At 39.0% G+C, this 26,695-nt stretch overlaps 2 protein-coding genes across 4 annotated transcripts; one reads left to right on the top strand and one right to left on the bottom strand.

Moving 5' to 3' along the window:
• Positions 1 to 368: 368 nt before the first annotated feature.
• LOC108670076 (myosin light chain 1) lies at positions 369 to 14,707 on the bottom strand. 3 transcript variants are annotated; one of them, XM_018157529.2, is made up of 6 exons: positions 14,625 to 14,707; positions 13,166 to 13,193; positions 8,141 to 8,353; positions 6,877 to 6,963; positions 3,101 to 3,151; positions 369 to 1,533 (listed from the first exon to the last, which is right to left on the bottom strand). In XM_018157529.2, the coding sequence occupies exons 1-5, from the start codon at positions 14,625 to 14,627 to the stop codon at positions 3,114 to 3,116; spliced, it is 369 nt and encodes a 122-aa protein (XP_018013018.1). In that variant the 5' UTR covers positions 14,628 to 14,707; the 3' UTR covers positions 369 to 1,533; positions 3,101 to 3,113. The 3 variants fall into 3 exon arrangements, with proteins under 3 accessions (XP_018013018.1, XP_047739612.1, XP_047739611.1); XM_047883655.1 differs by lacking the exon at positions 369 to 1,533 and adding an exon at positions 4,359 to 4,412; XM_047883656.1 differs by lacking the exon at positions 3,101 to 3,151.
• Positions 14,708 to 23,508: 8,801 nt separating this feature from the next.
• On the top strand, positions 23,509 to 26,466 carry LOC108670075 (retinol dehydrogenase 14-like). Its single transcript, XM_047883654.1, has 4 exons — positions 23,509 to 23,519; positions 24,390 to 24,505; positions 25,242 to 25,331; positions 26,038 to 26,466. The coding sequence occupies exons 2-4, from the start codon at positions 24,497 to 24,499 to the stop codon at positions 26,233 to 26,235; spliced, it is 297 nt and encodes a 98-aa protein (XP_047739610.1). The 5' UTR covers positions 23,509 to 23,519; positions 24,390 to 24,496; the 3' UTR covers positions 26,236 to 26,466.
• The last annotated feature ends 229 nt before the right edge of the window (positions 26,467 to 26,695 follow it).

The raw sequence follows: 26,695 nt of genomic DNA, 5'->3' as shown, positions 1-26,695 counted from the left end.
ATTATTTTCTCAAGTTTAGTTTAATTGTTTTCCTTCCGGTCACAGTATTGTGAAGCCGAGTATCCACAAATTATAAAAGACAGCGTGAATAAATCTTTAAAATTCTTCGTGTTTCTTCGAAGAACAATTCTGAGACATTAAAAGAAGCGGGTCCAACAACATCAGGTTAGAAACTTTCAAATCTTGTTTATTTTTTTTTAAATTTCTGATACCTTATTTCCGTCCATCTCAATGAGAAAACTTCAATTTCTTCTTCTATCGATAATAAAATTCAAATTCAGACATCAAAGCTTAAAAACACCCATCGTTTTTAAAATAGATTTCCAAAATGAGTGGTTGAATGTTGCTAGGATATTAAATTAAAAAACGATTTTGTTTCCGCTTTATTAGGACTTTTATTTGCTATGGTCAGGAGCAGCGACGCGAGTGCATGATATTTCAGAAGATGTTGACTAAGTCAATCAAGAGATGTTATAAGCGGACTGACTGACTTTGAAACGTGGCCGGCTTGACTGACTCGCTGAAATATCTAACACTTCGCGGCCGCAGTTCGAAGAGGGAAGTGAGCATCACTGACATCGAGCAGCCTTGCCGACGTCAGCTTACGCACCCGACCTCGACGAACCTGCTCACTTGCCAACAGGTTGCATGAGAACAGCTCCAGAAAACCTCTCGTCCAGATTTGAGCTGTCCGCGATTGGACACCCCCGCCTGCCGCGCACCAGACGCGGTTACGTCTGAGTGGTGTTGAGCGCGGCAAGCGTTATAGTCACGATCATGAGGCTAATGTTCCTGTCCTCATATGCGGTCACTCCAGGCCTGCAACTTTCCTTGACTGAACTCATTTACCTGAAAATTGTTTCGGTATATCTGTTTCTTTCATTTTTCTATAAATTGTCGATCCACGGCTAAAGTCTTAGATAAAAATAGATAAAATGACCCCAAAAGAACCCGGTACAAACAACGACAGCAAACTTTGACGAATACGAAGACAATAGCGCACAAGCTGCAGGAACGTCCAACGACAATCACTTTCAAGCAAAGAAAAAGTTCAACATGACATGACCACAGAGATGATAATTAGACGAAGACACTGCAAATGATTCACAAAACTCAATACAAACGAGGCGACTACGTTTAATGATGGGACTCACTTGTGAAGATCTTGATCATTCAGCAATTTATGTCGATCGCTACTGATGGATATGCGATACATAATATTGATAATTCTGATGTCCTAATAATGAAAGATGTTACATTGTCGGATTCTCACTCTCTGCTTCAGCTATCTTCTTTGATGGTGAGTTCAGCTACTCTAATCGGACTGGAATGAAACATGAATGTATTTTATTTTTCGAATTATCAGAAAAGGAACCGATGATGATAAGCCAGAAGATGGACGGTGTAGTAGTCCATCGATTCTTGAGTAGTTGAGATGGTGGCGAGACTGTGCTGGTAATATCCGATGTTTTCCTTAAACTTATGACGAGGGATGTTGTCCTTACTTCATCGTTGTGATTTTCTTGACAAAAGCTGCAAGTAGAAAAAACGTGGATGTGAAACATATGCTACAACAGCAAAATTATTATTATAATTAATAATAATTATTATTAGATTACCTCGCACATAATTAAGAATGCGCGAGGTGTTGAAAACCTTGGGAATTCAAGATTAATAAATAATAATAAATAGAAATAATAAATAATAATTAATAAATTATTCCACTCAAATATTGTTCAATCTCTTGAGGGAAAAAACAATCAATGAAAATAATTGCATTCGCGATGTAGCTCAAGAAAATAGCAATGAGCTTCGACAGGTTTTCCGAGTGCCACGCTGGAGTTATACTATTTGAATTTCAGCAGTCCGTCTTGAGGCAGAACTGAACGCCTAAAGCACGATAAATAGCATTCTGCAAGTTCGCTCGTCTTACATGAGTAACTCAAAATATAAGAAGGTACTTAATTTTGATGCTCGCAACCTTTTGTATATAGAAACTTTTATGCACAGAAACTTGCTAAATCATTAATTGGCACCACAGAAAAATTAGCTTGCGCAATAAATTGAAGTACACCGAGAAATATCCAGGACCCATGCCACAAGCTTCGGTGTTCATTTGCCGTGAGGAGGAGAAACATTTGTCCTGTAGTCCCAGCAGCTCCTGAAAGCTGTTCTACAATCATAGTTATTCTACAGGGAATAAAAGTCGTTTTGATATTAGAGGGATGACAAGCGGAGAGTGCATTGAAGGTGATGACGCGAGCAGGAAGAATCCCTTATGATTCGATATCATTTTCCGCGTTCATCATGGGAATTATTGTTAAAAAAATGTATTTATGTCAGTGTTATTAGAGAGTTCTTATAATTTGAAATCAGTTCTTTTCAGAATCGAAAAATCAAATTGAAGGTCGGGGAAGAGAGGAATAAAATTCTTCAAGCTACACACATCAACAAATTAAAAAATCAAATTTCCACTTGTAAAGTCATGCCTAATTTAGAATAACGACATAAAAACCGAGGATAACCGTGAAACCAGGATAATGATCTGCAGGGGGAATTACAGGAAGCACACACGGATACGCTTGAGACAAAGTTGCGTCTTGCTCACTACTAGGGGATCGGAGGAGTTAAAACCTTGTTCCGGAGGCGTTCATTAGGATTTTTTCATGATAGTAAGCTTCCGACGATGTTGAAATACGCGAGCTTCGTTCCAGCAACAATAAAACATACTCTCTGACTCCTCGATCAAACAATTGGGGATAATGGTACTGGCATGACGCTTCATTACATACCAGAAGATCGACCACAAGCGCGGCTATCAGCGCAAGCACCTCATAGAGAGTTTAAAGTATTGCTTAGTACACTAGAAAATGGGTAAAAAATCCGTAAATTATAAATAGGTCACGCTTAACATATTAATGTTCACTCGAGGGCGGAAAATAAATCATGAACTAAATACTGGCGGTTAAATCCATGGAGCTGTTGCAGTCCAAAAAACGTAGAGGGTAAATCGAAGTCGAAACAAGATGAAATAAAGGGAAGTATAATGAAACTTGGATTGTCACTCCGTGGAGATTTTCATCGCGAGCAAACTACTTACGATCAATAATTGTTCAGGGTTTGACTCCTTCGCAAATCTTCTTAACGAACGCTGCAAGGCAAGAAGGAAGGAAACACTTTGTTAAAGACAATTTGGAGTTTATCTCTTATTTTATATAAATATAAATATAGCACAAATGGCACGCCTAACACAATGAGACAATTAACTATTTTATTATGAATTTAGTCACTGTTTAGAATGTTCTGCCACTATTTAAAGGTATGAGACGCGTGGCTCACTTTCTGATTGGACTTTAAATTAAAATTTATAGCATGAATATAAACTTACAAAAGAAAAATTTGACTAACTCGAAACGAATTTGTAAATTATTTGTTTAAAAGCATAGTAATTTTTTATTCTTTAGCTAGGTTTTGAATCAGACAAAAAATATATCTAAAGAACTTATTTAATGCAACCCGATTAGTTTTATGAGTGCATTCAATTTGACAGCGCGACGATATGATCAAAGAGAAGGTTCTGTAGATGGCATCGTGAGCTTGAGCTAAGCTGAGCCAGCTGATCGTCCATCAAAACCACCGCATTGATGAACAATCAATAAAATAACCGGGAAGAAAAGCCCAAAGATTGAATGTGATGGAGGTGAGAGCATTTTCAGGAAGAATATATGGAAAGGCACTTTCGAGTCTCGGCACCTTTAAGAATCGGTACCTTTGAGTCTTGCAACCGAATTATGAGCTTTGTAGTCTTAATATGTATCGTAAATATCGATGCGATGTTTCCTAATTACCATTGCAAGCTAAAAAAAGATAAATGTTTTTGATATTTGTGAAGAATTTCAAGCAAATACTTCCATCCCAGTCAATCATTCAAAATGGGCTCCATAAAAATGTTGGGAATTGAAGCGTTTGTGGACTCAGGGACATATGATAAATCGATGAAAAAACGCGCCGTTTGCACTTGGACCGTTTAAAATTTAAAATTACTCGGACCTGAACTGCCTTGTGGCAGATAAAACGTAAAAGATATGTACGTCAGGGGCGCAGTGATAATCCAACTATAGAGGAGGGATTTTCTGAATAAAGAAACGGGGCTCCCGGGATAACTGAAATATGGGCAGGGGACGAGCTGGGGGCGTAAATAAATACGTAAGAATTCGTGAATCACAACGATGCTACAAAATGCTATGCGCTATTTGAAAGCTGCAACTAAAAGCATGGGACTCGAAACTATAACATCGTAACCGGGACGCGGAGTGACAACGCTGGTGAGTTGCCCATGACTCGTCTTGCTTACTCACGATGAGGCGACGCAATCTAGGGTCTGACGCCATCGCAGAGCTTCTTCAGGAAAGCTGTGAAGGAATCGTACAAGAAATAGTAAGTTAAAGGTTCACTTTGAGGCTTGTGGTGATTGTGCGCTTGTGGCCACGTAGCTCGTGTGAGACTGGAAGTTGGCTGAGTACTTGCGGGGGCGCCAGTGTAAAGCAATGTATTGAGCGGGTCTTGGGTAACATTTTTAAAAGTGCCACCTGGCAAAGATTTCTTCTATGTAAATTGGTACATAAACTTAGAGAGATGGATGCAGGCTATTTACAACTAAATACATGCAAAAATTAGAGCGTTTAAATTCGTTAATAATTTGATTGTGAGTGGTGTTAGGTAAGTTTTTTATCCACATTCTCCTCACGAATGTTACTCGTGGAATTGCAATTCTTGAGAAGTGTAGCAAAATGTCTCGGCAGCCGCATGAAGCAAGCGATGTGTGCAGGAAGCTGTTCGGTGTCTCTTGGTGCAGCAGACGATGTGTGTAAATCGATAAGCGCGTTTGGTGATTTGCTGAGATTTACACGAGTGAACTAAATAAATTAATGTATATTAAATTTAAAACTAAACGGCGCGCAGTTTTATATTTTTTTGCAACAGTTTTGAATAGCTTGAATTACCGAACTTTGTTTATATGCAATGACTTCATTATTTTATTTGCGTGTCTACCTTGGACACCGCGTTCATCCGTGTCTACCTGGGACACCGCGTTCATCCGTGTCTACCTGGGACACCGTTCATCCGGGTGTATCTGGGACACCGTTCATCCGGGTGTATCTGGGACACCGTTCATCCGTGTCTACCTGGGACACCGCGTTCATCCGTGTCTACCTGGGACACCGTTCATCCGTGTCTACCTGGGACACCGTTCATCCGTGTCTACCTGGGACACCGTTCATTCGGGTGTATCTGGGACGGTGTTCATCCGAAAGAAACTAAATTCGCGTGATTCGAAATAGACGCAAGAATACTGCAAACTATATTTTGAAATCCAAATCAAGACTTGAAATGTTAAAATCTTGCTTTATGCTAGATTTTACTGATTATACTCATTCATTTGATTTGTTCATGAAATAGAGCAAACGACATACAAAACCATAAAAATTAATTTCAAAATGTTATCTTCGAACTTATTCAATAAAAAAAGTATATGTTTTGAGGAAAATATAGTTCATGAAAAGTATTCAGTATAAAATTACGAATCGTTCGTTGCTTGAGTAGAAGTTTGTAAAAATACCAGAATTAGCAAACTCGATCACGGAATGGCAGATGAGTGAGGCAGTGTTTAGCATTTCACACATAAAACTATATTGTAGCTATGAGCGCACCATATATAATAGCGCAGCGAAGCACAAATAAATTCATGGTGTAATGGTATTGCTATTATCGTATATTGTAAAATTCGGAAATGGAGCACAAGAAAATTTAAGGTCATTTCTAATTACAAATTTCACCATGACAATTATCTTGGTTCAGCTGGTTTATTTAACAGTCGTATTTTCAAAATCTAATCTTTCACAAATCATCTCGCAAATTGTTGGATCTGATAACAAATCTAATTAAATAAGTGCTATAATTCTATTTTGTTTTATTTATTCAGACCTTCCGAAAATTATGGACGTTGAAGTTGCCAAGTCTTGTGAGACAAGTTTCATAATGTTTCAAAATATTTGCGCAATGTGTGATGCGTTAACGACATTACATATAATAATAGTAGTTGACAATTTGTTCTAATAAATGTCTCAAAGAAAAGGACATTTTCCAAATTAAGCTAAATTATTTTAAGAATCCTCCTTAATTTGGCCGTGTCATTGTTTACTTGCTTCTTTTTTCCAAGATATCTCATTTCTGATGTTTGAACAACAGAAAGTTCGCGAAAAACGACAATTGTGATGTTTCAAGGCAAAGGATTAAAATTCTACTGCCATAAAAATCCCGTGTTTACGACGTTTGAAAAATGCGATATAGATAAAAAAAAGCTCCGACAATGTTGCTTCAAAATGGCCTTTTGAGAGCAAATTTAAATTCTGAGCAAGACTCGGCGCCGGTTCAGAGCCGCGCTGACTTATGCACCGGCATCGGAACTGTGAAAGCCTAACTGTGCTGTGAAACTGAAAAAGATGTAATGACAGCACCGGGCCTCACAACTGTGGGTGGGCATGTCCTTAAAAATGGACGAACTGTGCTGTCACTTCTTAGTAAGAAATGAAGCGAAAAATAATGGCACCGTAGAAAATTCTTCACAAGTTATAACGGTTTGGTGAAAAATTTAGTTGTGAAATTAATTCAATAAGACTATTCTATTTTGCCCCCTCTTGTGATTAGTTGTGCGCAGCCCCAACTCACGAGAATGTAGGACTCTCTCTCTTGTCCCCCTATTGATAAGTTGTGCCTATAGGCACAACTTATCATGAGGGGAACAAGAGATATACTATATCTGTATATACTATATAGAGATACAGTATATATAGTATAACTATAGCTTCAACTCACGTTCATATGGGATGAAGCCTTCGTCGTCCTCGGGAGGGCAGCACTCGGTCAGGACGGGCAGAAGTTCCTCCTTCTCCAGGCGCTCACCTGCAATGTATTAATATAATTAATTACTTAATTATAATTAATTTAGTATTAAGTAAGTATCAATAGTGATGGTGCTTATTCGTGTAGTATTTTAGCGGGTCTGATGGAATCCTAAGTACCTACATATATTCGTATAAGGTCATAGAAAAGCATAAATGTTCGGTTAGACACGCTATTTTCGCTAAAGTTTGTCCAAAAATTAACGAGTACATTAGTAAATAAATATGATCAAAGGAGACTCAGGGTTTGGTTAAAACAATCTTTCTCTGTGAATCACTGACATAAGGATTAATGATCAATGCAACGCAAATGGAACATAATTAAAAACAAAGACCATAAGTTTAAGTAATTTAGAAATGTTGCGTGAATCATGATAATCCCCAGTTTGTCAATGAAAAATATGACGAGCCAGAAATGAAAAAGAAGTTACATTATCAGGTACTCAAATGGTGAAAAATTGCATTTTAATGAAAAAGAGATGCTTCTAGAAAGTGTAAATAGACTGCCGTATGTTAACATTCAAAATGCACGCCACAGATTTTTAATCTGATTTGAGTGAACGCGTTTTCAGTCTAGAAATAATCACTCTTGAAAAAATACGACATAATACTCCGATAAACCTCTGATTCAGCTACATAACTTGACCACGATATTTTATTATTTTGTCTTCTATTTTAGCTTCACCCGTGACGTCATGCAATCAAGACAAAAACAAGAACTAACTTTAGTTTGACCTGAAATTATTCTTTAACTTGCTACTTCCAGTTACTTCCTCCTGCGACTTTATTTTGATAACTCTTATTATTAAAACATGAGACTTCATTGGCATATCTTATTTCAGGGCAGCATGAGTAACCTTGAGTAATCCAAATCTTCAGAATAAAGAGTAAGAGTTTAACGTGAACGTAAGAGTAGCTAGAGCAGTTTAAATGCGCACGTTCTCAGCCCTCAGCCTAGTTTTTTTGACAAGTCTACCAGGCGAATGTAATACAATGTATGCTCTTTGCTCGTATTAAGGCTAAAATGCTTAGTTATTAGACAATGACCCACTCATTTGCCAGAAGCCCGCAACGGAATAGATAACAGCGAACCTAACCTAACCAAATAACCTACCTCAACCAAATTAGGAGATGAAGATGTGCTCGAGCTCGGCGTATATCATCCTGCGGACACTCACCAAGGGAGATGAGGATGTGCTCGAGCTCGGCGTACATCATCCTGCGGACACTCACCAAGGGAGATGAGGATGTGCTTGTAGCTAGGATACCAACCTTCTCGAGCACCGCCAGGGTGGGGTTGAGGTTGAGGGCGCGAAGGCACTCGCCCATGTAGAAGGCATCCATGGTGTCGTTGCCTTCGAAGTCGTAGATGGAGAAGGCGAATTTCACCTCTGAAATATGAAAATATTTCATGAGGGGAAAAAATTTTTTTTATAATATCATTCTTGCTTAAATTGACTTTTGAAATTGAAAGGATCGCGTCACAAATTTCACAGCAAAAATTGTCGACTGAAAATATAATAATCGAATATCAAATCAGTACAAGGAGTACGCTGATAATTCAAAACACTGAGCCCAATAGCATTAAATTTTCTTGAATGTGGCAAGAAACAAACGTAAGCGTAGGTTTGTTAAACAACAATTGTTTGTCGATAATGTTAGTACAAAGTAGGACAATCTGATCCCCATCATTGTCTTGTCCGTTTGCTCGCGGCTGGCATTGCTCACGCCTAAAAAGCTTCCAAGAAGAGTTTGTCCAAGCCTCTTGAACTGCGCTCTGCCACATTATTTATACATTAATGGTACATAGGTTGGGATCCTCCTTCTTGCACCTACCAATGTTGTTATGTTTATCTCAAAACATATTCCATGAATTTAATCTCTGATGTAAATCAGTAGTAAGAAACGAATTTAAAATGTTCTTTTTATTCGAAGGTTTCGTGTTGTTTTTCCCAGTAACTTTTATTCCCGAGGCTAGAAAGTCATCTCTGACACTCAACGTTTTACGTTGTTACTCGCATTAACTTTCGTTCATGAGGCCAGAGAGTAATCTCTGACACTTAACGCTTCATGTTGTTACTTGCATCAACTTTCGTTCATGAGGCCAGAGAGTAATCTCTGACACACATCGCTTCATGTTGTTCCTCTCATTGAATTCTGTTCCCGAGGCCAGATTAAATTAATTATTATCTGACATTCAAAGCTTCATGTTTTTCCTTTCCTTCGATACTGTTCTCGCTGATATAAGGACATCTCTGACCCAGTTTTCGCTTGCAAGTACTCAGGTGTTGCTGTTGTTTCGCCCAGTACAATTGGCCTCAACTGTTGAGTTGCAATGGAATTCTTGGCAGGTCCTCAGACGACGGCCGAGGCGAGTATTTTAGGACGGGAGGCTCCCTGGTTGGCGCGAGGCCATTTGTGCCATACCAACTTCTTCTTTATTTTCATTTGTTCGCTCGTTTTTTGGTGATTTAAAAAAAAATATGTTCTCCTTTTCTGCATAAGAACATTAATTTTGAGTCAGCTATGTGCATATTGTGCCATACCAAATTTATTTTATTTTCATTTGTTCGCTCGTTATTTGATGATTTTTTTGAAAAAAAAAACTTTTTCCTTTTTCTCGGGTATATAAGAACATTAATTTTGTGTCAGCTATGTTCATATAAAAGAAAATGCGTCAACGCGATATGGTGATATTGAATCTCATCACTTCCGTGCGTTTGCTTGAGATTCAACGCTGAAATTAATTAAATTGCCTGTGTTTTGTCGGTAAATGCAAACTTTAAACAACTTTTGATATTAATTATCGAGTTCATTTCTTGTGATCCATAAATTTGTCAAGGTATTGAAAATTTGGCAATGTGACGATATTGAATGTCGGCGTTATTCCCCAGCATTTGTTCGTGATTCGATACTGAAAAATATATGAGCTTTTTGTTTTGTTGGTAATTTACGTTATTTCAGGTGTAGTTTTTAGTTTATTGTTTAGTTTATTGTTAGTATTGTATTATTAATTAAGGTTAATTAAATCGATTCAGGGTTTCAAAATATTCGCTGTAGAAATTTCTTATAATGATCATGTCTTGTTTTGTCGACATGATATATGTTGTTTTATTTTCACGTCGTTTTTGCTGAAATTAGTTAAAAAAATACGGAAATTAGTTACAAATATTGTGACTTTGCTGGAAAATATACGTAGAAAATTGTTGTGTTGGTCTGAAGGGTGCGCGTGAGATGTGTCCGTGATGGCTATACGAAATCGATGTCTTGGAAAAATTAATTCACATCAATAGAGGTAAAACTTAATCAACAGACACAGTGGACCAGGCCATTAATTTGGAAGTTGTTTAATGTAATCGTACTGACGAGCTGCGAAATATAAATTCAAGGTGCTACCAAATGGTTATATTCTAACCATAATGAGAATATCTCGGACGATGACAGTACTCCTACGTTGATAAGCTACAAGTTCTTTACAAAAAATACAAAATGTAAACAATCGGAAAGCATTGGGTTTTATTTGTACATCGCTTATAGAACCCGTGGAGCAACTTGATTTTGAATGCTCCGAACGTAATCGCTCAGCCTTCGAAGGATCTAAACCTTTCTGTTTGACCCTTGAATGTTTTGAAGTTAAATACTTAAATAAGAGAGACGGCTTTTACCTCATGGGTCAGGGTCGTCCGATATTATTTAACAGATTTTCATAATATAATATGATGTAATATATTATAATATATATAACGTATTATAGTATAATATGATGCAATATATTATAATATTATATAATATTTCAGAGATGTTACGTATTGTTCCTCAAATTTTCTCTAATAATTTAATTTAAAACTACCATACGAAACAATTAAAAACGTTGTGATATCCATTTCGATCTGATGAATCTGAACATAACTGAATATGTTTTCGTCTTCTGAAATGCTTTCCAAAAGTATCATATCAATAGAGGTAAAACTTAATCAACAGACACAGTGGACCATGCTATCAATTTGGAAGTTGTATAATGTAATCGTACTGGTGAGCTGCAAAAAAATTCAAGGTGATACCAAATGGTTATAACCTATAACCATTATGTGAATATCTCGGACGATGACAGTACAGTTATTTGGACGTCGCTTTTAGAACCCGAGCAGCAACTTGATTTTAAATGCTCCTAACGTAACCGCTCAGCCTTCAAAGGATCTAAACCTTTCTGTTTGACCCTTGAATGTTTTGAAGTTAAATACTTAAATAAGGGAGACGGCTTTAGCCGCATGGGTCAGGGTCGTTCGATATCATTTACAAATGTTTATAATATAATATAATGTTTTATATTATAATAAATATAATGTATTATAATATAACATATCTGGGATTTTACGTATTGTTTCTCAATTTTTCTCTCATAATCTACTTTAAAACTACCATGCGCAACAATTAAAAACGTTGTAATATCCATTTCGATCTGATGAATCTGAACATAACTGAATATGTTTTCGTCTTCTGAAATGCTTTCCAAAAGTACGCAAAGATCGAGCTTATAAAAATGATTACAAAATCAAAGAGTAATTTGAGTAGCAGCTGCAGTTCCTATAGCCTGTCTCGCAGTCTGCCCTAGTTTAGCCGCGCACTAAGACAGCAGCTCAGTCCAAAAATAACGAACGGCACGCGACAGCAGCGCCACAACGAAACGGTGGCAGCTTTCTCAAGTTGGCTTAAGCTTAAGTTTCGCCAGCTGCGAACACGACAAACCAAGACTACAATGATGTGTGACATAACCAAGACTACAATGATGTGTGACATAACCAAGACTACAATGATGTGTGACATAACCAAGACTACAATGATGTGTGACATAACCAAGACTACAATGATGTGTGACATAACCAAGACTACAATGATGTGTGACATAACCAAGACTACAATGATGTGTGACATAACCAAGACTACAACTACGATCGCTTCTTTCTTGAGTGAAGGATTTGATTGGAGCCAAGACTGGATTGGAATTTAGTTCTGTGAGTTAGAAGAAGAAATAATCTTTATGAGAAGATTTAATTTGCGTGAAGGCTTAGAAATACTCGCGTGAGAATTTTGTTTGAAATATATTTAGTCCAGGCGATGCGAACTGTCGATTTAAGCAATACCTCGATCTTGTTGTCTAATGCGATACCTACTGCAGCGTTATGCACTACCTATTGTAGTGTAATACGCTACCTATTGTAGTGTACTGCTATACATATTGTAGTGTAGCATACAACAGGCATATTGTAGTGTATTGCGATGCATATTGTAGTGTAATGCGATACCTATTGTAGTGTAATGCACTACATATTGTAGTGTAATGCACTACATATTGTAGTGTAATGCGATGCATATTGTAGTGTAATGCGATGCATATTGTTGGTTAATGCAATACCTATTTTTGGGTAATGCAATACTTATACTTCATGTAGAAATGAAGCTGATAACTTGGAGCGTTTACGAACAACAGGAAAGATCTCTGCTTATAGAACTTGGTTCTAGGCATGAACCAAGGCTTGTGATTGTGAGCTTTGATTCTTGATGTAAGTTACGCAGGTAATTGTTTTCTGGTTGCGTAGTTCTAAGAGGGCCTTGGTCCTATAAAATAATTGTGAGCCTTGATAATTAATATGCGTTACACGTGTAATAATTTTCTGTTTTCGTAGTTCATAGCGAGCATTCGTTCCTATAAATTTTAGCCTTGATTCCTACTAATGTCATCATTAATATTTAAGTTTTGCTTATCTAAAATTAAGTCATGGCAGAGAGAATTACCGATATCGTTCTTTCGCCAATATTGTTCCATCACCAATACTGTTCTATCAACAATATTGTTCTGTTACCAATATTGTTCTGTCACTAATGTTGTTCTGTCACTAATGTTGTTCTGTCAACAATATTGTTCTGTCACCCATAAGTCAGTCTGAGGTCAACGGCAAACTGAAAATTTGTTATGTTTAATGACAATTTCTGTAATATATCATGACTGAAAACTCATTTTCTGATGCACAAATCTCTAAAGAATTCTTGAATTTGAGCAAAAATCTCACAATCGGTTCAAAATTATGGGGTGAGAATAACTTCTTGTGTTTGGGTGAGTAGTTAGTGTGTAAATTATGGGGTGAGAATAACTACTTGTGTTTGGGTGAGTAGTTAGTGTTTTTAGTTAGTGCCTCTATACTCACTCTCGACGTCTCGAGCACTGAGGTCAGCCTGCCAAAATAAAAAAATATCTCATTAATACTGCAGAACAGAACGCTGAGATTTAATGCATGGTACTTGAAAGGTGTACTTAAAAACCGAACTTACATTGGTTGATATCAGTCGTAAAGTAAATGCAATTGAACATTGAAGTTATCTCATGAAAAAAAAATAATTATTTAATTTAGGACAATAATAGTTGAACCAAAATCTACCCACTAAATTGAGCAACAATGGAATGATTCATTCGGTTGATATCGTGGTTATTTTAAAGCTTAAACATGAATATATTAATTCACTTGATTTTGCTTGGTAGTTGAATGTTCGTCTTAATTTCCGTAGATTTTCATCGCATCTCCTAGATTCCATGTCGAAAGAATTGGTCAGCATTTCTAGACCTCTAGAAATGCTTGAACTTTGTACGTGCAACTAACTATGACCAGTAACACATTCCGAGGCGCTGCTGGCGTTGCAGGCATTTATCGAGTTTCACTTAGAAGTGCATAATTAAATTAAATTAAATTTAGCCTTATTTGAATATTTTCGTGAGATTTAATGAAGTGCATTTCTTCCATTTCTCTCATCACTACAAACTTTTGTTGGAGCCTCAGCAATCTCGTGTTTTTCTCGGTGCTTCTCTTCTTATGAGCCTTCTCGGCTCTTCTTATGGGCACTCTTTTCTCATCTCGAGAACACTCTCTTCTTATGGACACTCTCATCTTTTCTTATGGGCACTCTCTTCTCTTCTTATGGGCACTCTTTTCTCATCTCGAGAACACTCTCTTCTTATGGACACTCTCTTCTTTTCTTATGGGCACTCTCTTCTCTTCTTGTAGGCACTCTCTTCTCTTCTTATGGGCACTCTCTTCTTATGGGCACTCTCTACTCTTCTCATGGGCACTCTCTTCTCTTCTTATAGGCACTCTTTTCTCTTCTTATGGGCACTCTCTTCTCTTCTTAATGGCACTCTTTTCTCTTCTTATGGACACTCTCTTCTCTTCTTAATGGCACTCTCTTTTCTCTTCTTATGGGCGCTCTCTTCTCTTCTTATAGGCACTCTTTTCTCTTCTTATGGGCACTCTCTTCTCTTCTTAATGGCACTCTTTTCTCTTCTTATGGACACTCTCTTCTCTTCTTAATGGCACTCTCTTTTCTTCATCCAAGCACCATCTTGAAAAATACGGCATGTCTCACATTTTCAGTAGTTTTTTCCACTCATTTTATTCATTGAATACTCTTTACATTTTCACCATGTAAAAATTCTCTACCATCGTAAGTTGCTGAAAAATCTACCATCCAGCACTTCCTGACAAGTAACTTTTTGCTCTCACCGACTCTCTGTCTCCTAAATTATAAACTTCACTTGCACTGAAATTGGAACAACTCGTTTTCATAATCCAAATAATTAACCGTCTAATTATTACCGCAGAAAATGCAACTTACCATTTTTGAGTTTGTGTTGGGCGATTGGACACACCACTATCCGTTGCAGCCAATATGACCGGCCTGAAGTGACTGAGCGCTTTCCTCGGGGGCGTCCCCTTTTATACGGCGCAGAGGGCGCTGGTGTCGCCGCGGCAACCCACATCTCGGCCCGAGGGTATTTTGGGCCTCTCTCAAGCCCGGTTTCCTCTAACATCGAGGGTTGCAAGCTGTCGGGAATGTTCGAGTGCGAAGACCGTGCTGCAATTCAAAGAAAATTTCAAAGGAGTTTATCAGTGACGAACGAGATGAACTGTCAGATAGTGTGATTAGATTTTATTCTACCAGAAGTACTTGAAGATTGAAATTTCACAAACTTTTCAGAGATAGTCATTATTAAGAGGAAAATGAACCCCATACACGGCGTACAGGAATAAATCTCATGAAATATCACTAAATTTTGGAATGGACTGCCCTCAGTCATGCTGAGGACTGAGGGACTATGCGACTATCAATTCTAATTTTTGTATTAAAAACCTCGGGGAGGGGGCAGTCTTGAACTGAAAATTTAATTCTTAAATAAGCACTGGAGTCAATGCTCAGCTTCAGTGTGAAATAACCACACTAAGCACAGACAAAAAGTCGCACACTATCAAAATATAAATCTGTGATAAACTGGTTCAAATAATAGAGCCGCAGGTCTTCAGTTAATACTCGCTCAGTCAGTTGTGCCTAGGCCCCATCTACTCCGGCCTAGCCTACTCACGATGCTCCGACTCATAACCTTCTTGAAGCCACTAGCGGCTATGAACTGAAGACTTACGGTGCTATTAACTTTTAGTAGCGTTTCGGTGGTCTGGCTTGCTGTGTTCCAGTGTACTCTGCAGTCAATGCTGCAGCCACTTAATTGCAGCTAAAAATTGAAGACTTACGGTGCTATTAACTTTTAGCAGCGTTTCGGTGGTTTGGCTTGATGTATTATACAGCTTCTTGCTCTGAGGCTGAGTGTAGTTATTGCATGATAAGCCTGAGCGTTGGCTTCAGGTCTAATTTAAGTGTTAATTCGTTGCGCCCCCAGACTATTTATTTACTAGCGAGTTTTTATTGCGCTCCAATGTACACAGCTTCTGTTTTGTAATGACTGGCTAAGTCATTGCAACATCTACTTCATTCATCTACTCATTCATCTACTTCATATGAGATGAAAGATTTTATAAGCATGAAACGATGCATAGACATTTTAAACTAGAATTCTTTGCTAAAAACTGAGGATGAATGATTTAAAAGCATATATTTAGAGTCGTGTGCAATCAAATCACAATTCCATCATAAATCTCATAATTTAAATTACACTAATAATATACAATTGAATAGGTATGTTTGCATCTTATTCTCAAAGCTCTCAATGCTATATTTTGAAAACTTCTAAACCAGGAAAATTTCATTTAAGTGGAAGTTTATACATACACGCTGCACCTATTTTACTCCTGGTATTATATGAATGGTCTTATGCATGGCCATTTATGCATGGTCATTTATGCATGGTCTCCCGTTGAAAAGTGCACGGATCTTTACATGCGCGACGTCGAAGTAGCACAGACGGCAAGGCTAGCTCGATGGGCAAGAAACTGCCAGCATTGCTCATTGTAAGTAACGTGTGATACCAGCAAACTTTCATATGTATAAAACAGCAGCAATTCTTGTGTATTCGACATCAGCAAGAGGCTTCATTTAGGTGATGATCCTTCAATCATGCTCATATTATCAATCTAGTTTCGGTTGGAGAAATAGTTGTATAGTAAATAATATATTTTCACAGCAGGCAGCTTAGTTCACAAATGATTATCGTAGTTCATAAGTATGACGTAAGATGGTCGATGCAACGTGCATAGTCCATCACAAAGTGCGAATCGCAGCGTCGGAGCCGTAGCCTCGTGTGAGGTCTGGGGCCTTTGGTGATAACGTGGGGCTGTGAGACCGTCACTCCTCACCTCCTAGATCTTCAGAGGAGCTTATATCGCAAGTTCACAAGGAATTTAACACGTTGACTACGATTGCTCCGTCTTGTACTATTATTTCATTTTTTGTACTGTTTTTAAACAGGATTGCCAGCCGGTAATTTTTTCAGGACAAATTCCGTGATTTAGTTTTTCTCGATTGCGTTGACCGGCTAAAATTTATGATTGGGGTACTTCCTAATTAAATTTTAAATACTGCAAAAAAAATAAATGGAATTTTTATAACCTAGAAATAAACTAGTATATATTGAGTTATCGGCCTTTTTTGGCCTTTTTTGTTCTCGGATTTGTCCGATTTTTGGCAACACTTAATTATGTACCACTACGTCCTGGAGAAACACATTTCGTGGTACGCATATGTACCACTTCGTACTCAACGTGTTAAAAGCAAAGAAAACGCCAAGCAAATTCACCATATCGATATTGAAAACGTTTCTGAGTCCAGCTCCATTATCAGTTCGAAAAACTAAAAATGAATAAAATGATTTTATTTTTATTCATTTTTAGTTTTTCGAACTGATGATGGAGCTGGACTCCGAAACGTTTTCAATATCGATATGGTGAATTTGCTTGGTGTTTTCTTTGCTTTCAAATTCCTTCAGAGGAGCAGGAGCGAGTCCACCATCATCACCAGACTTGAGAGATATTCGAAGGAGCAGAAGCTAGTCCACCATCATCACTAGACTTGAGAGATCTTCGAAGGAGCAGAAGTCCACCATCATTACCCGACTTGAGACCACTCCAAACTCCACTCCACCCCAGATTTGAACTACGCCAGAAGCAATCAAAGTTAATGCGATAACAGAAAGATGAAAACAACCAAACCAGCAGAACAAACACAACAGCAGAACAAACACAACAGCAGAACAAAAACAACAGCCGGCCCTCTTGGCGGCCGTGACGCGGCCGTTGCGCTGCCAAGAGAGTCCCCCGACGCGGTGTCATCCGTGAGACTCATTCTTTGGCACTAGGCTGTGAACCTCTTTTACTTACACCTCTTGATCTTCAACTCGCAATTCTTATCTCTTGACTTGCACCTCATAACTCCTGACTCATACCTCTTAACTCTCAATTCGTACTAATTAACTCTCAAGTTTTACTTTTTAATTCTCAACTCGCACCTCTTAATGCGCGACTTGCACCTCTTGATTCTCAACTCAAACCTCGTAACTTTTACCTCTTAATTCTCAGTTCTTAACTCTCAGTTCCTAACTCTCATCTCTTGCTCTCAACTCTTACTTTTTAATATAATTTATTAATAACTAAAATAATATCTTACTGCCATTATACGTAAAATTCTTCATCAAGAATATGATGTCAATCTTCCTTCTGTCATTACTTCATTTTCAGAAAATGTGGCCGACGCATTAATTCAGTTGATGCTGGTAATTAAATCGTGAAATAATTTACTGCAGTTTGACAGCATTCAGTAATTTTAGAGGTGTTGTTGCAATGATCGTTACTTAAACGTACTTTTTTGATTTATTACCTCTATCAATTTGTGCGTAGGAGTTCCAAGCATTAAGCATGGTTCATGGTATATTACTTTCACATCAATATGTTATATTATAACGCAGCTTGCAGTGGACGCGTTCTTTAGGTCAATATGTTATATTATAGAATATGTTATATTATAACGCAGCTTGCAGTGGACGCGTTCTTTAGGTCAATATGTTATATTATAGAATATGTTATATTATAACGCAGTCTGCAGTCGACGTGTTCTTTAGGTCATGCCAAAACGAGCGAAATTCCGACAGCGTCGCGTCTTCGATTACCGCGGCCTCGGCATGCGAGCCAACCAAGTGCCAAGTGTAGTGGTGGTGGTGTGAAGGTGTAGTGCGATGTGGTGTGGTGTGGTGAAGTGGTGGTATGGTGTGGTGTGGTGAGGAGGTGGTGGTGGTGGTGTGGGTGTGAAGGGAGAAGCCACAGTTAAAATTATGTTTTTTTTGCACATTCGTTAATATGAATACCGAGTGCTCTAACCAAGCGATCGACCTAAACTCGAGACTCAATGTCCAACACAGATTGGTCGATGTCTGAAGCCCATATGTTCAGTGCGCATGTATAAAAAATAACTGTCTCCCGGAAAAAATGTTTGTTGCATTATACTCCCCTCAGTTCAATGTTACATATATGATGTTACAATGATATACTTATATTATGTACCGGCAACTTGGGTTAGTCCATCCCTTGTTCAGAATACGATGCTACTAATAAGTTTCTGACCCACTTTGGTGCACTGCATGACAATTGAGCGTAAACATGCATCATTGATTAAGTCAGAGGTCAGTGAGTCACGAAACAATTCAAGTTGACTTACGGATCGGCATTACTTATAAAGTTAGCTCCTACCGATATGTGTTGTATATAAGGTTTGGAAATTTGAGTATTATAGAGATCAAAAGCTAGCGTATCTGATATGAAAATTTGAGTTAAAGATAATGTTGACAACGCAATTACAGCGGTAAAACATTTTAGTAATTACGAGTACTTTTTGAAATGAATTAAAGAAGTTGTGTGAAGAAATTCATATATACTATATAATATACACGTCATAGACTCGTCGAACAGAAGTGGCTCGCATATATATATACATACATATATTAATGACCAAAGAATGCAGTATATTCCAGTTTGCAGGGAATCAAAATTCTTCAGATGACGTTAACAGATCAAAAGGCAGGTCTTAGCATAGATTTATAATATATTTAACGACGTTTCGTATGTTTCAACACTCATTTTCAAGTTAATAGAAGGATTGAAGAATAAAATTTTGGTGGACATAAATACTTATGACACCAAAATTTCATTGAAGATTTTTCGCAGTCGAAAGATCTCCACCCACTTCTTGGAGATCTTTCGCAGTCGGCACCCATCTGCATGGTCAGCTTGCTTCACTTGACGTTAATAGCTTTTTCACCAAGGTCCAAACTGAAACAAAGTTTAGAATAGTCAAACATGTCTTTCTAATGAAACTTTGCAGGCGCCATCAATCCCTAAAAATATTCTGTTTGATCTCTCCCCCTCTGTTATACTTCAGAATCGCCTTTCCGGACCCCAGATAACAAAATAAATCAGCATGTTAACGGCGTATAACATATTGATCTCGGCGCTGAAGTGTAGGCCTGATGTGGCCTGTCGCCGATTCTTTTCCTTATCGTGCCTTGTTCACAGAAGATCTAATATCGTTTCATTTGACCGGATATTTTCATGACTGACGATAGTTTCAAGTAGCTACTAGACTTCCACCGGGTTCGATATGGTGCTAGGCATTTCAAATCTCAACATATATTTTTCCATAGCTTTATCTAGTCTGTTCTTGAACGCGTTCATACCTGGAGTGCCAACGATGTCATTGGGGAGGCTGTTCCACATGTCGGTGATTCGAAGCGAGAGGAAATTTTGTCGCGTGGAGAAGTTGCAGCGCATTTTTTTTAGTTTATAGCCGTGGCCCCTGGTGTTGGTTCTTGTTTCAAATTCTAGTAATCCTTCGGGGACCTTGTATAAACCATGAATATACTTGTATAATTCAATGAGGTCCCCACGCTGATGTCGATAACTGAGGCTTGGAAGCTTCATCATCTTCAATCTTTCTTCATAGGACTTGCCCTTCAAGTCTGGAATTATCCTTGTTGCACGTCTTTGAACATTCTCTATAAGTTTGTTGGATGTGTTAGCTTGCGTTTCAACATGCTTAGAAAATTTCAGCTCCTTGTCGATATAAACTGAGAGATCTTTTTCCACACTAGACTTTTCAATCATTACTCTCTCGTTGCAACCATGTCTTCTCATACTGTAATCTTGCTGTTCATTGTTCTTCCCGAGGTGAATTACTTTACACTTGTCAGCATTAAACCGCAGCTGCCACGTATCAGCCCAGTTAACTAAACTGTCCAGATCGTCTTGTAATTGCGCTTTATTTGACGCATCCTTCACTGCATTATAAACTTTTGTGTCGTCGGCATACATGGAGCACACGCTGGAGACTGCTTCGGGCAAATCGTTTATAAAAGCAACGAACAAATTAGGCCCAAGAACGCTTCCTTGTGGCACGCCACTGCGCACTGATGCCCAGTCTGACACGGTTCCGTTAATGCTGACACGTTGTCGTCTACCTACTAGAAAATCTCTGATCCATTGGGGTACATTTCCCTCAATTCCCAAAGACTTCACTTTACGCAACAGCCGCTCATGCGGAACACTGTCAAATGCTTTGACAAAATCGAGGTACAATGCAGGTACCCTTTCGTCTAGCAGGCGAGTCCAATCGTTCAACGTAGATAATAAGTTAGTGGTGCAGGATGCCAGGATCTACCGGCGATAAAACCATGTTGACAATCTGATATGAGATGGTGAGCAGTCAAGTGATCGATAATCCTATCCCTCACAACAGATTCCAACAGATAGCAATGGGCAGTCCCCTTGGTCCAACATTCGCCGAATTCTACATGTGCGAACTCAAAAACCGTGTGTTGTTGGATACACAGATTAAAACCGACATTTACTGTCGATATGTCGACGACATCTTCGAGACGAACATCGCATGATGGAGCTGCGCGCGGCTTTACAACACAATTCCGTTTTGACGTTCACTTACGAGTTCGGACAAAATCACACCTTGCCTTTCCTGGACATACTGGTGCAAAACGATAATAATTCGTTCGTCACTAAAGATTATCGGAAACCTTCAGACGTTGGAATGGTAGCGAACGAAGAAAGCGAATGTCCCCAACGCTACAAAATCAGCACCATACGCGCCCTCATACATCGAGCGTTCAAGACCTGTACATCCGCTCGCGACTTGAAAACTGATCTCCGGATCTGCAAGCAAATTCTTGTTAACAACGGTTATGCGAACTAAACAATTGACACAGCAATTTCAAATTTTCGAGCACGTTAAAACCAAACAGATGAATCCACATCAAGAGGTTGCGTAACCAGAATTTATTATCAAAATCAAAGGAACGACGGTCATAGGACTGACGGACGAGTCCTCAATTCAATTGTGCAAAATAACGTCAGCTGCAAAACAGTAACTGAACAAATAAAGCTTTCGATTTACTACAAAAACAAGACGATAAAAAAATTAATCATGATTAGCAATCCGTGTAAAAAGCCCGGATTGCTGCAATAAACCAATTTCATTTACAAATTTTACTGCTTGAAAGGTTGTAGACTTCTGCTAAATGTAAATTACATCGGTTTGATAAGCACGACATTGAGTCGCAGACTCACATGCCATCTGCAAGCTGGAGGACCAAAGAATCACATGCGGGAGGCCCACAACGAGACCATCACCCATGTCACGTTGGAGGCCTGCACCAGCATCATCATGTGGTGCCCCGACACTACTAGACTGTCGATAGCGGAGGCTCTCACTATCAAAGACGAGTCTCCTGCTATCAATTTGCAAACCGCCGTATTAATCAGGACGTTGAAATAATTCTCGGATTAATTTAATTTCGATTTTAAACCGTATATATGATACTTTCTGTATGAACTTATGTCATGTCCACATTTCAATTTTAAGCGTTATAATAACTCTTCATGCTTGATAGTGAATATTGATACATTCGAAACGTCGTATCCCAGTAAAATGTCATTTGGTAACTTGCTTTTTGATCTCCAGGCACCAGCAAGAAATTTCGTTGGGCTTATTGAAAAAAAAATTGTTAATAAAAAGTACGCTCTGGTCTTCAATCGAACCTGTATAAATGAAAAACTTCTGCCTAACTACACTACTATACATATATCATTCATTCGCTCTGATCTTTGAACGGCATATTTTTAAGTGAATTCTCAAACGCATATCGAATTATCACTTATGTACGCACATCGCTTCCTGAGGCAGCGGAGGCAGACTGAAAATAATTTTTCTTACATTCTCGTGCATTCTCATTTCAAAACATTTTTGAACTTAACTTTGATTCTCGACCCACTAATATTGGTAAATTTTTTCACTTTCCTTCACGATAATTGCGTTATAATAATAAAATCAGTCATGTTTGTGGTAGTTTTCGTTATGATTTTAACCTCATGAAAGATTCGCCATGCGCTGTCTAATTCTCCACTAAAATGCGACTTTTCTCTTGTATCCTGTATGATTCAAGCTGAGATGCATATTAATTATTTATTTTATCATTCACTATTGAAAAATTACCTCGCTTTAGATCAACAACGCCGGGATTATGTCGTCTGATAAGAGGAAGTTGTCGCCTCAAGGCTTCGAGCATGCCCGGAAGTCATATTCGATCCGCGGCCTGGTGGTGCACGGCAGGTTCTATGCAAGACCGGAGGAGGACAAAGCCGAGTGGTTCACGGCTGATTGGTGGATGTCCGAAGAGATCCAAGGCGTGCGATTAAGGGCTTATTGGTGTACACAATTAGTGGTGCAGGGCTGCGCTCCCTTCGAGGCTCGAGCTCACACTTGCTACCAACCACCTGGGACCCTTCCTGCTCACCAATCTGCTGCTCGGTAATAAGTGTTAACCATTTAGCCCGTCCCAAGAACTCGTACTGCTCATCTAATGTTTCCTCGAATCGTTTGTCGGGGTAACACTTTGTGTGTTGTACATTTTACCCTTTTTTGCAAGACATTTTGCCTACTCGTGAATCAGAACATAATTTTATTATCTTTTTATAAAAAACGATAATTAACCGTAATAATCTTACACTCCCTCTGGTGGTCTGACTGTGCAGACAAGATCAAGGTGAGCGCCCCTAGCCGCAGTGAACGTATATCGTCGATCAGCTACGCAGCTAACGTGCTCTACTTGGATGACCTCAACTTAGAAAAGACTACTTATATGGCGTTTACAGAGCGTACTGCCAGAGCAAGCTCTGCAATATACTCTTCACTAAAGAGCTCGCCGTGCGCCTACGAGGAACAGGTACGGTGAGTTTTACACTGTTTTCAGCGCATTTTCTCATTTATGGAAAAAATGCACTATTGTGCTCGCCATGTCCGTACTCCGTCCGTCCATCTGTCCGTCTGTCTGTCTGTCCGTCCGTGACTTCATGTTTTCGTCGAAGAATAAATGTGCTCTCTGTCACTCACTGCAGTGAGTACTGAGTTATATTTTTTCTGTTTTCACTGTTTTCACGGGACTCATTGTTTACTCGTTTTCAGTTAATGCTATTAAATCTCTGTCTATTGACTGTAACTCTCGAGACCCAGGTGTCCGGTGTCAATCTGGCGTCTCATTATAATAATTATTATTGTATGTAATTGAGACGTAATATTCACTTGACCTGATAGAGATTGAGGACGAGTCAACATCTGGAAGACACGTGATCGATCACGTGATCAAGACCTTAGTTGGGCGGAAGCGAATCCTGTATAAGGCCTAGCAACCGTAAGTAAGGCCCCCGCAGTAGTTTATAAGCGCTCCGCGATGTAACGTGTCGTTCGGCTCTCCGACTTTACGGTCGACGCCGTAACTTATAACTCTGTATCGTACTAAAGTATTATCACCCTGTATACAAGATATGTTATCTGGACAGACGTGTCTTACTTACCTTCACTACCTTAGTCAACGAACCAAATCCTTTAGGTAGAGCTTAATATATAAGCTCTGACACAGGCATTTAGATTCGAATGACATTGCATCACTGTTTCGTTTTACCTTGATAAATGACCATGTTTCGTGAATAAAAATTATTAACAACGTTCGATTGCTAATAATCTTGCACAAATTATCAGCTTCATTAATGACAAAATGTTTTGTTTTCAACGCCATGATTGATGCGTTTTTGCAATGTCCAGGGGTGACGACGAACTGCTTGCATCCTGGCAATGTGTACACTGACATCTTCTACCGCGGCGGGGGACCTGACGCTGGACTGAACTTCTTTAACCTTTCGTCCAGAGTGATGGTTCGGGTGAGCTGACTATCCTTAACCTCTCGTCCAGAGTGATGGTTCGGGTGAGCTGACTATCCGTAACCTCTCCCCCAGCATGATGGGTCGGGTGAGCTGACTATCCTTAACCTCTCCTCCAGCGTGATGGGTCGGGTGAGCTGACTATCCTTAACCTCTCTCCCAGTGTGATGGGTCGGGTGAGCTAACTATCCGTAACCTCTCCCCCAGAGTGATGGGTCGGGTGAGCTGACTATCCTTAACCTCTCTCCCAGTGTGATGGGTCGGGTAAGCTGACTATCCGTAACCTCTCCCCCAGAGTGATGGGTCGGGTGAGCTGACTATCCTTAACCTCTCTCCCTATGTGATTCCGGGAGAGAAAATTATCCCTGCAATTGGAAAAAAACCTATATTTTTATTCCTACTCTTCCTTAAATTTTCCAGTGCCTCAAGTTTACGTCGTTTATTCAATATTTTACTCTAAGTTGTTATCCCAACACAATAAGTATCGTGTATGCGCGCTCAAACGCCCCCATATATTCGCGGTGCCAGGCTACAAATGCACAATCTTCGACAAATGCCATATAAAGGCGTCCCTAAATAAATTAAACGCCCCGACTTTTTAAATGCATTGCCACTTCAAATTAACATTATTTAACTGCAATTTTTTGTTTATCTTATAGAATGCATTTTATGCAATGACATACCTTGTGAAAATGAAATAAAACTAAACTTATTACTTTTTCTGCTTGTATGGCAGACGAGCGAGCAAGGGGCCCAGACTACGCTGTACCTGGCGTTGTCTGAAGAAGGTGGGCGAGAATCTGGCTGTTACTACGAAAAATGCAGGGTGAGATTCGGCATTTGATTTGTATTCAATTTAATCATTTTGTTTGCTTGCTGTGAATTAATTCTGAAATACTATAAATTAACAACGCATCAAGTTATAGAATCTGTGTCTCAAAGACATATATTTGTAAAATGAACCTCCTCGAGACATACCAATACATATGGTTTTTAAATACAACCTTTTTCTGTTATTTTAAAAGAGCAGTGAAAAATATACTCTCTGAGGGAGCGCAGCCGTGGGTAACAAAATTGACTCGTAGACAGGCCCTGGGCCCAACGCCAACCATCAGCATGCAATATCAACACATAGCCTCAGACCAATGAGCTGTGGGTAACTCTGGCTAACAGTAAATCCGCTTTGCACAACACAGCCACTGCTTCACAGCGCCGGAGCCCAACTGGCCGGAACGCAACAGATCCTACCGCAACAGGCGGCGCAGGTTAGGTTAGGTTACGTTAGGAGTAGCTGTTGCGGTAGGGCCTGCTGCGCTCCGGCCAGTTGGGATCCGGCCTGTATGCGCTCCGGCCTGTGACTGAACTGCGCTGTTGTGGTGGGCGCTTAGTGTCAAAAGCCGTGAAGATGCCCTGCTGCGTTGCGCTTGGGAAAGTATATGAATCGCACTGTGGACTTTGGCTATGCTGACCTCTAGCTATCCACCCTTCTCTGTACCCCTCGTTGTCTAAATAGTTCTCTATTCTTCGTTCAGAAAACGCGCTTGTACCGCAAAGTCAACGACATGGAGCTGGCTAAAAAATTGTGGCAAGAGTCCAGCCGGCTGGTGGAGCTGTCAGACGAGCGGCCATCGGACGTCGAAACAACGTCGATCAATAGTAGATTCCAGACTGCAACTGCTGATAATTTTGAATTGAACATCAAACCACAACTATTGATAGATAAGAATTAAACATCAAAATGACATAAAAAAGTAATACTCGGAAGGATACAAATCAATCCGGATTCGTAGGTGAAAAGCATTGATTTATTATTATTGTATGCTTGATTAAATTCCCGGATAATATTCAATGAGGAAAACTAAAATAAATTCAACACAATTATTGAATATCTGTCAAAAATCAACTGTTTTTTATGCTTGATTTTTGATCAGCAATTTGGAAAATCCAATTGTACAAGCATTTCAACGTGGCTCCGAAATCACTCCCAACGAAACAATTTAGTTGCAACCTTTTGACCTTTAGCTAAAAGTCAGCAAACTTTCAAAGTTGACGCTAGAATCTCCTCGAAAACGAGCCTCTTTTTATCGTAGGTTCCTTAATAATTGACAAGATTATTTCAATTCCAAAATATTGCAACGCCCACGAAGAACACTTATCTTTCCTTATCGTAAATGTTGACCTTAACATTTA

The sequence above is a fragment of the Hyalella azteca genome, unplaced genomic scaffold (assembly GCF_000764305.2).
Source record: "Hyalella azteca isolate HAZT.00-mixed unplaced genomic scaffold, Hazt_2.0.2 contig13406, whole genome shotgun sequence".
In the NCBI taxonomy this organism is placed as follows: Eukaryota; Metazoa; Arthropoda; class Malacostraca; order Amphipoda; family Hyalellidae; genus Hyalella; species Hyalella azteca.
This window is presented reverse-complemented; position numbering and strand designations above follow the sequence as displayed.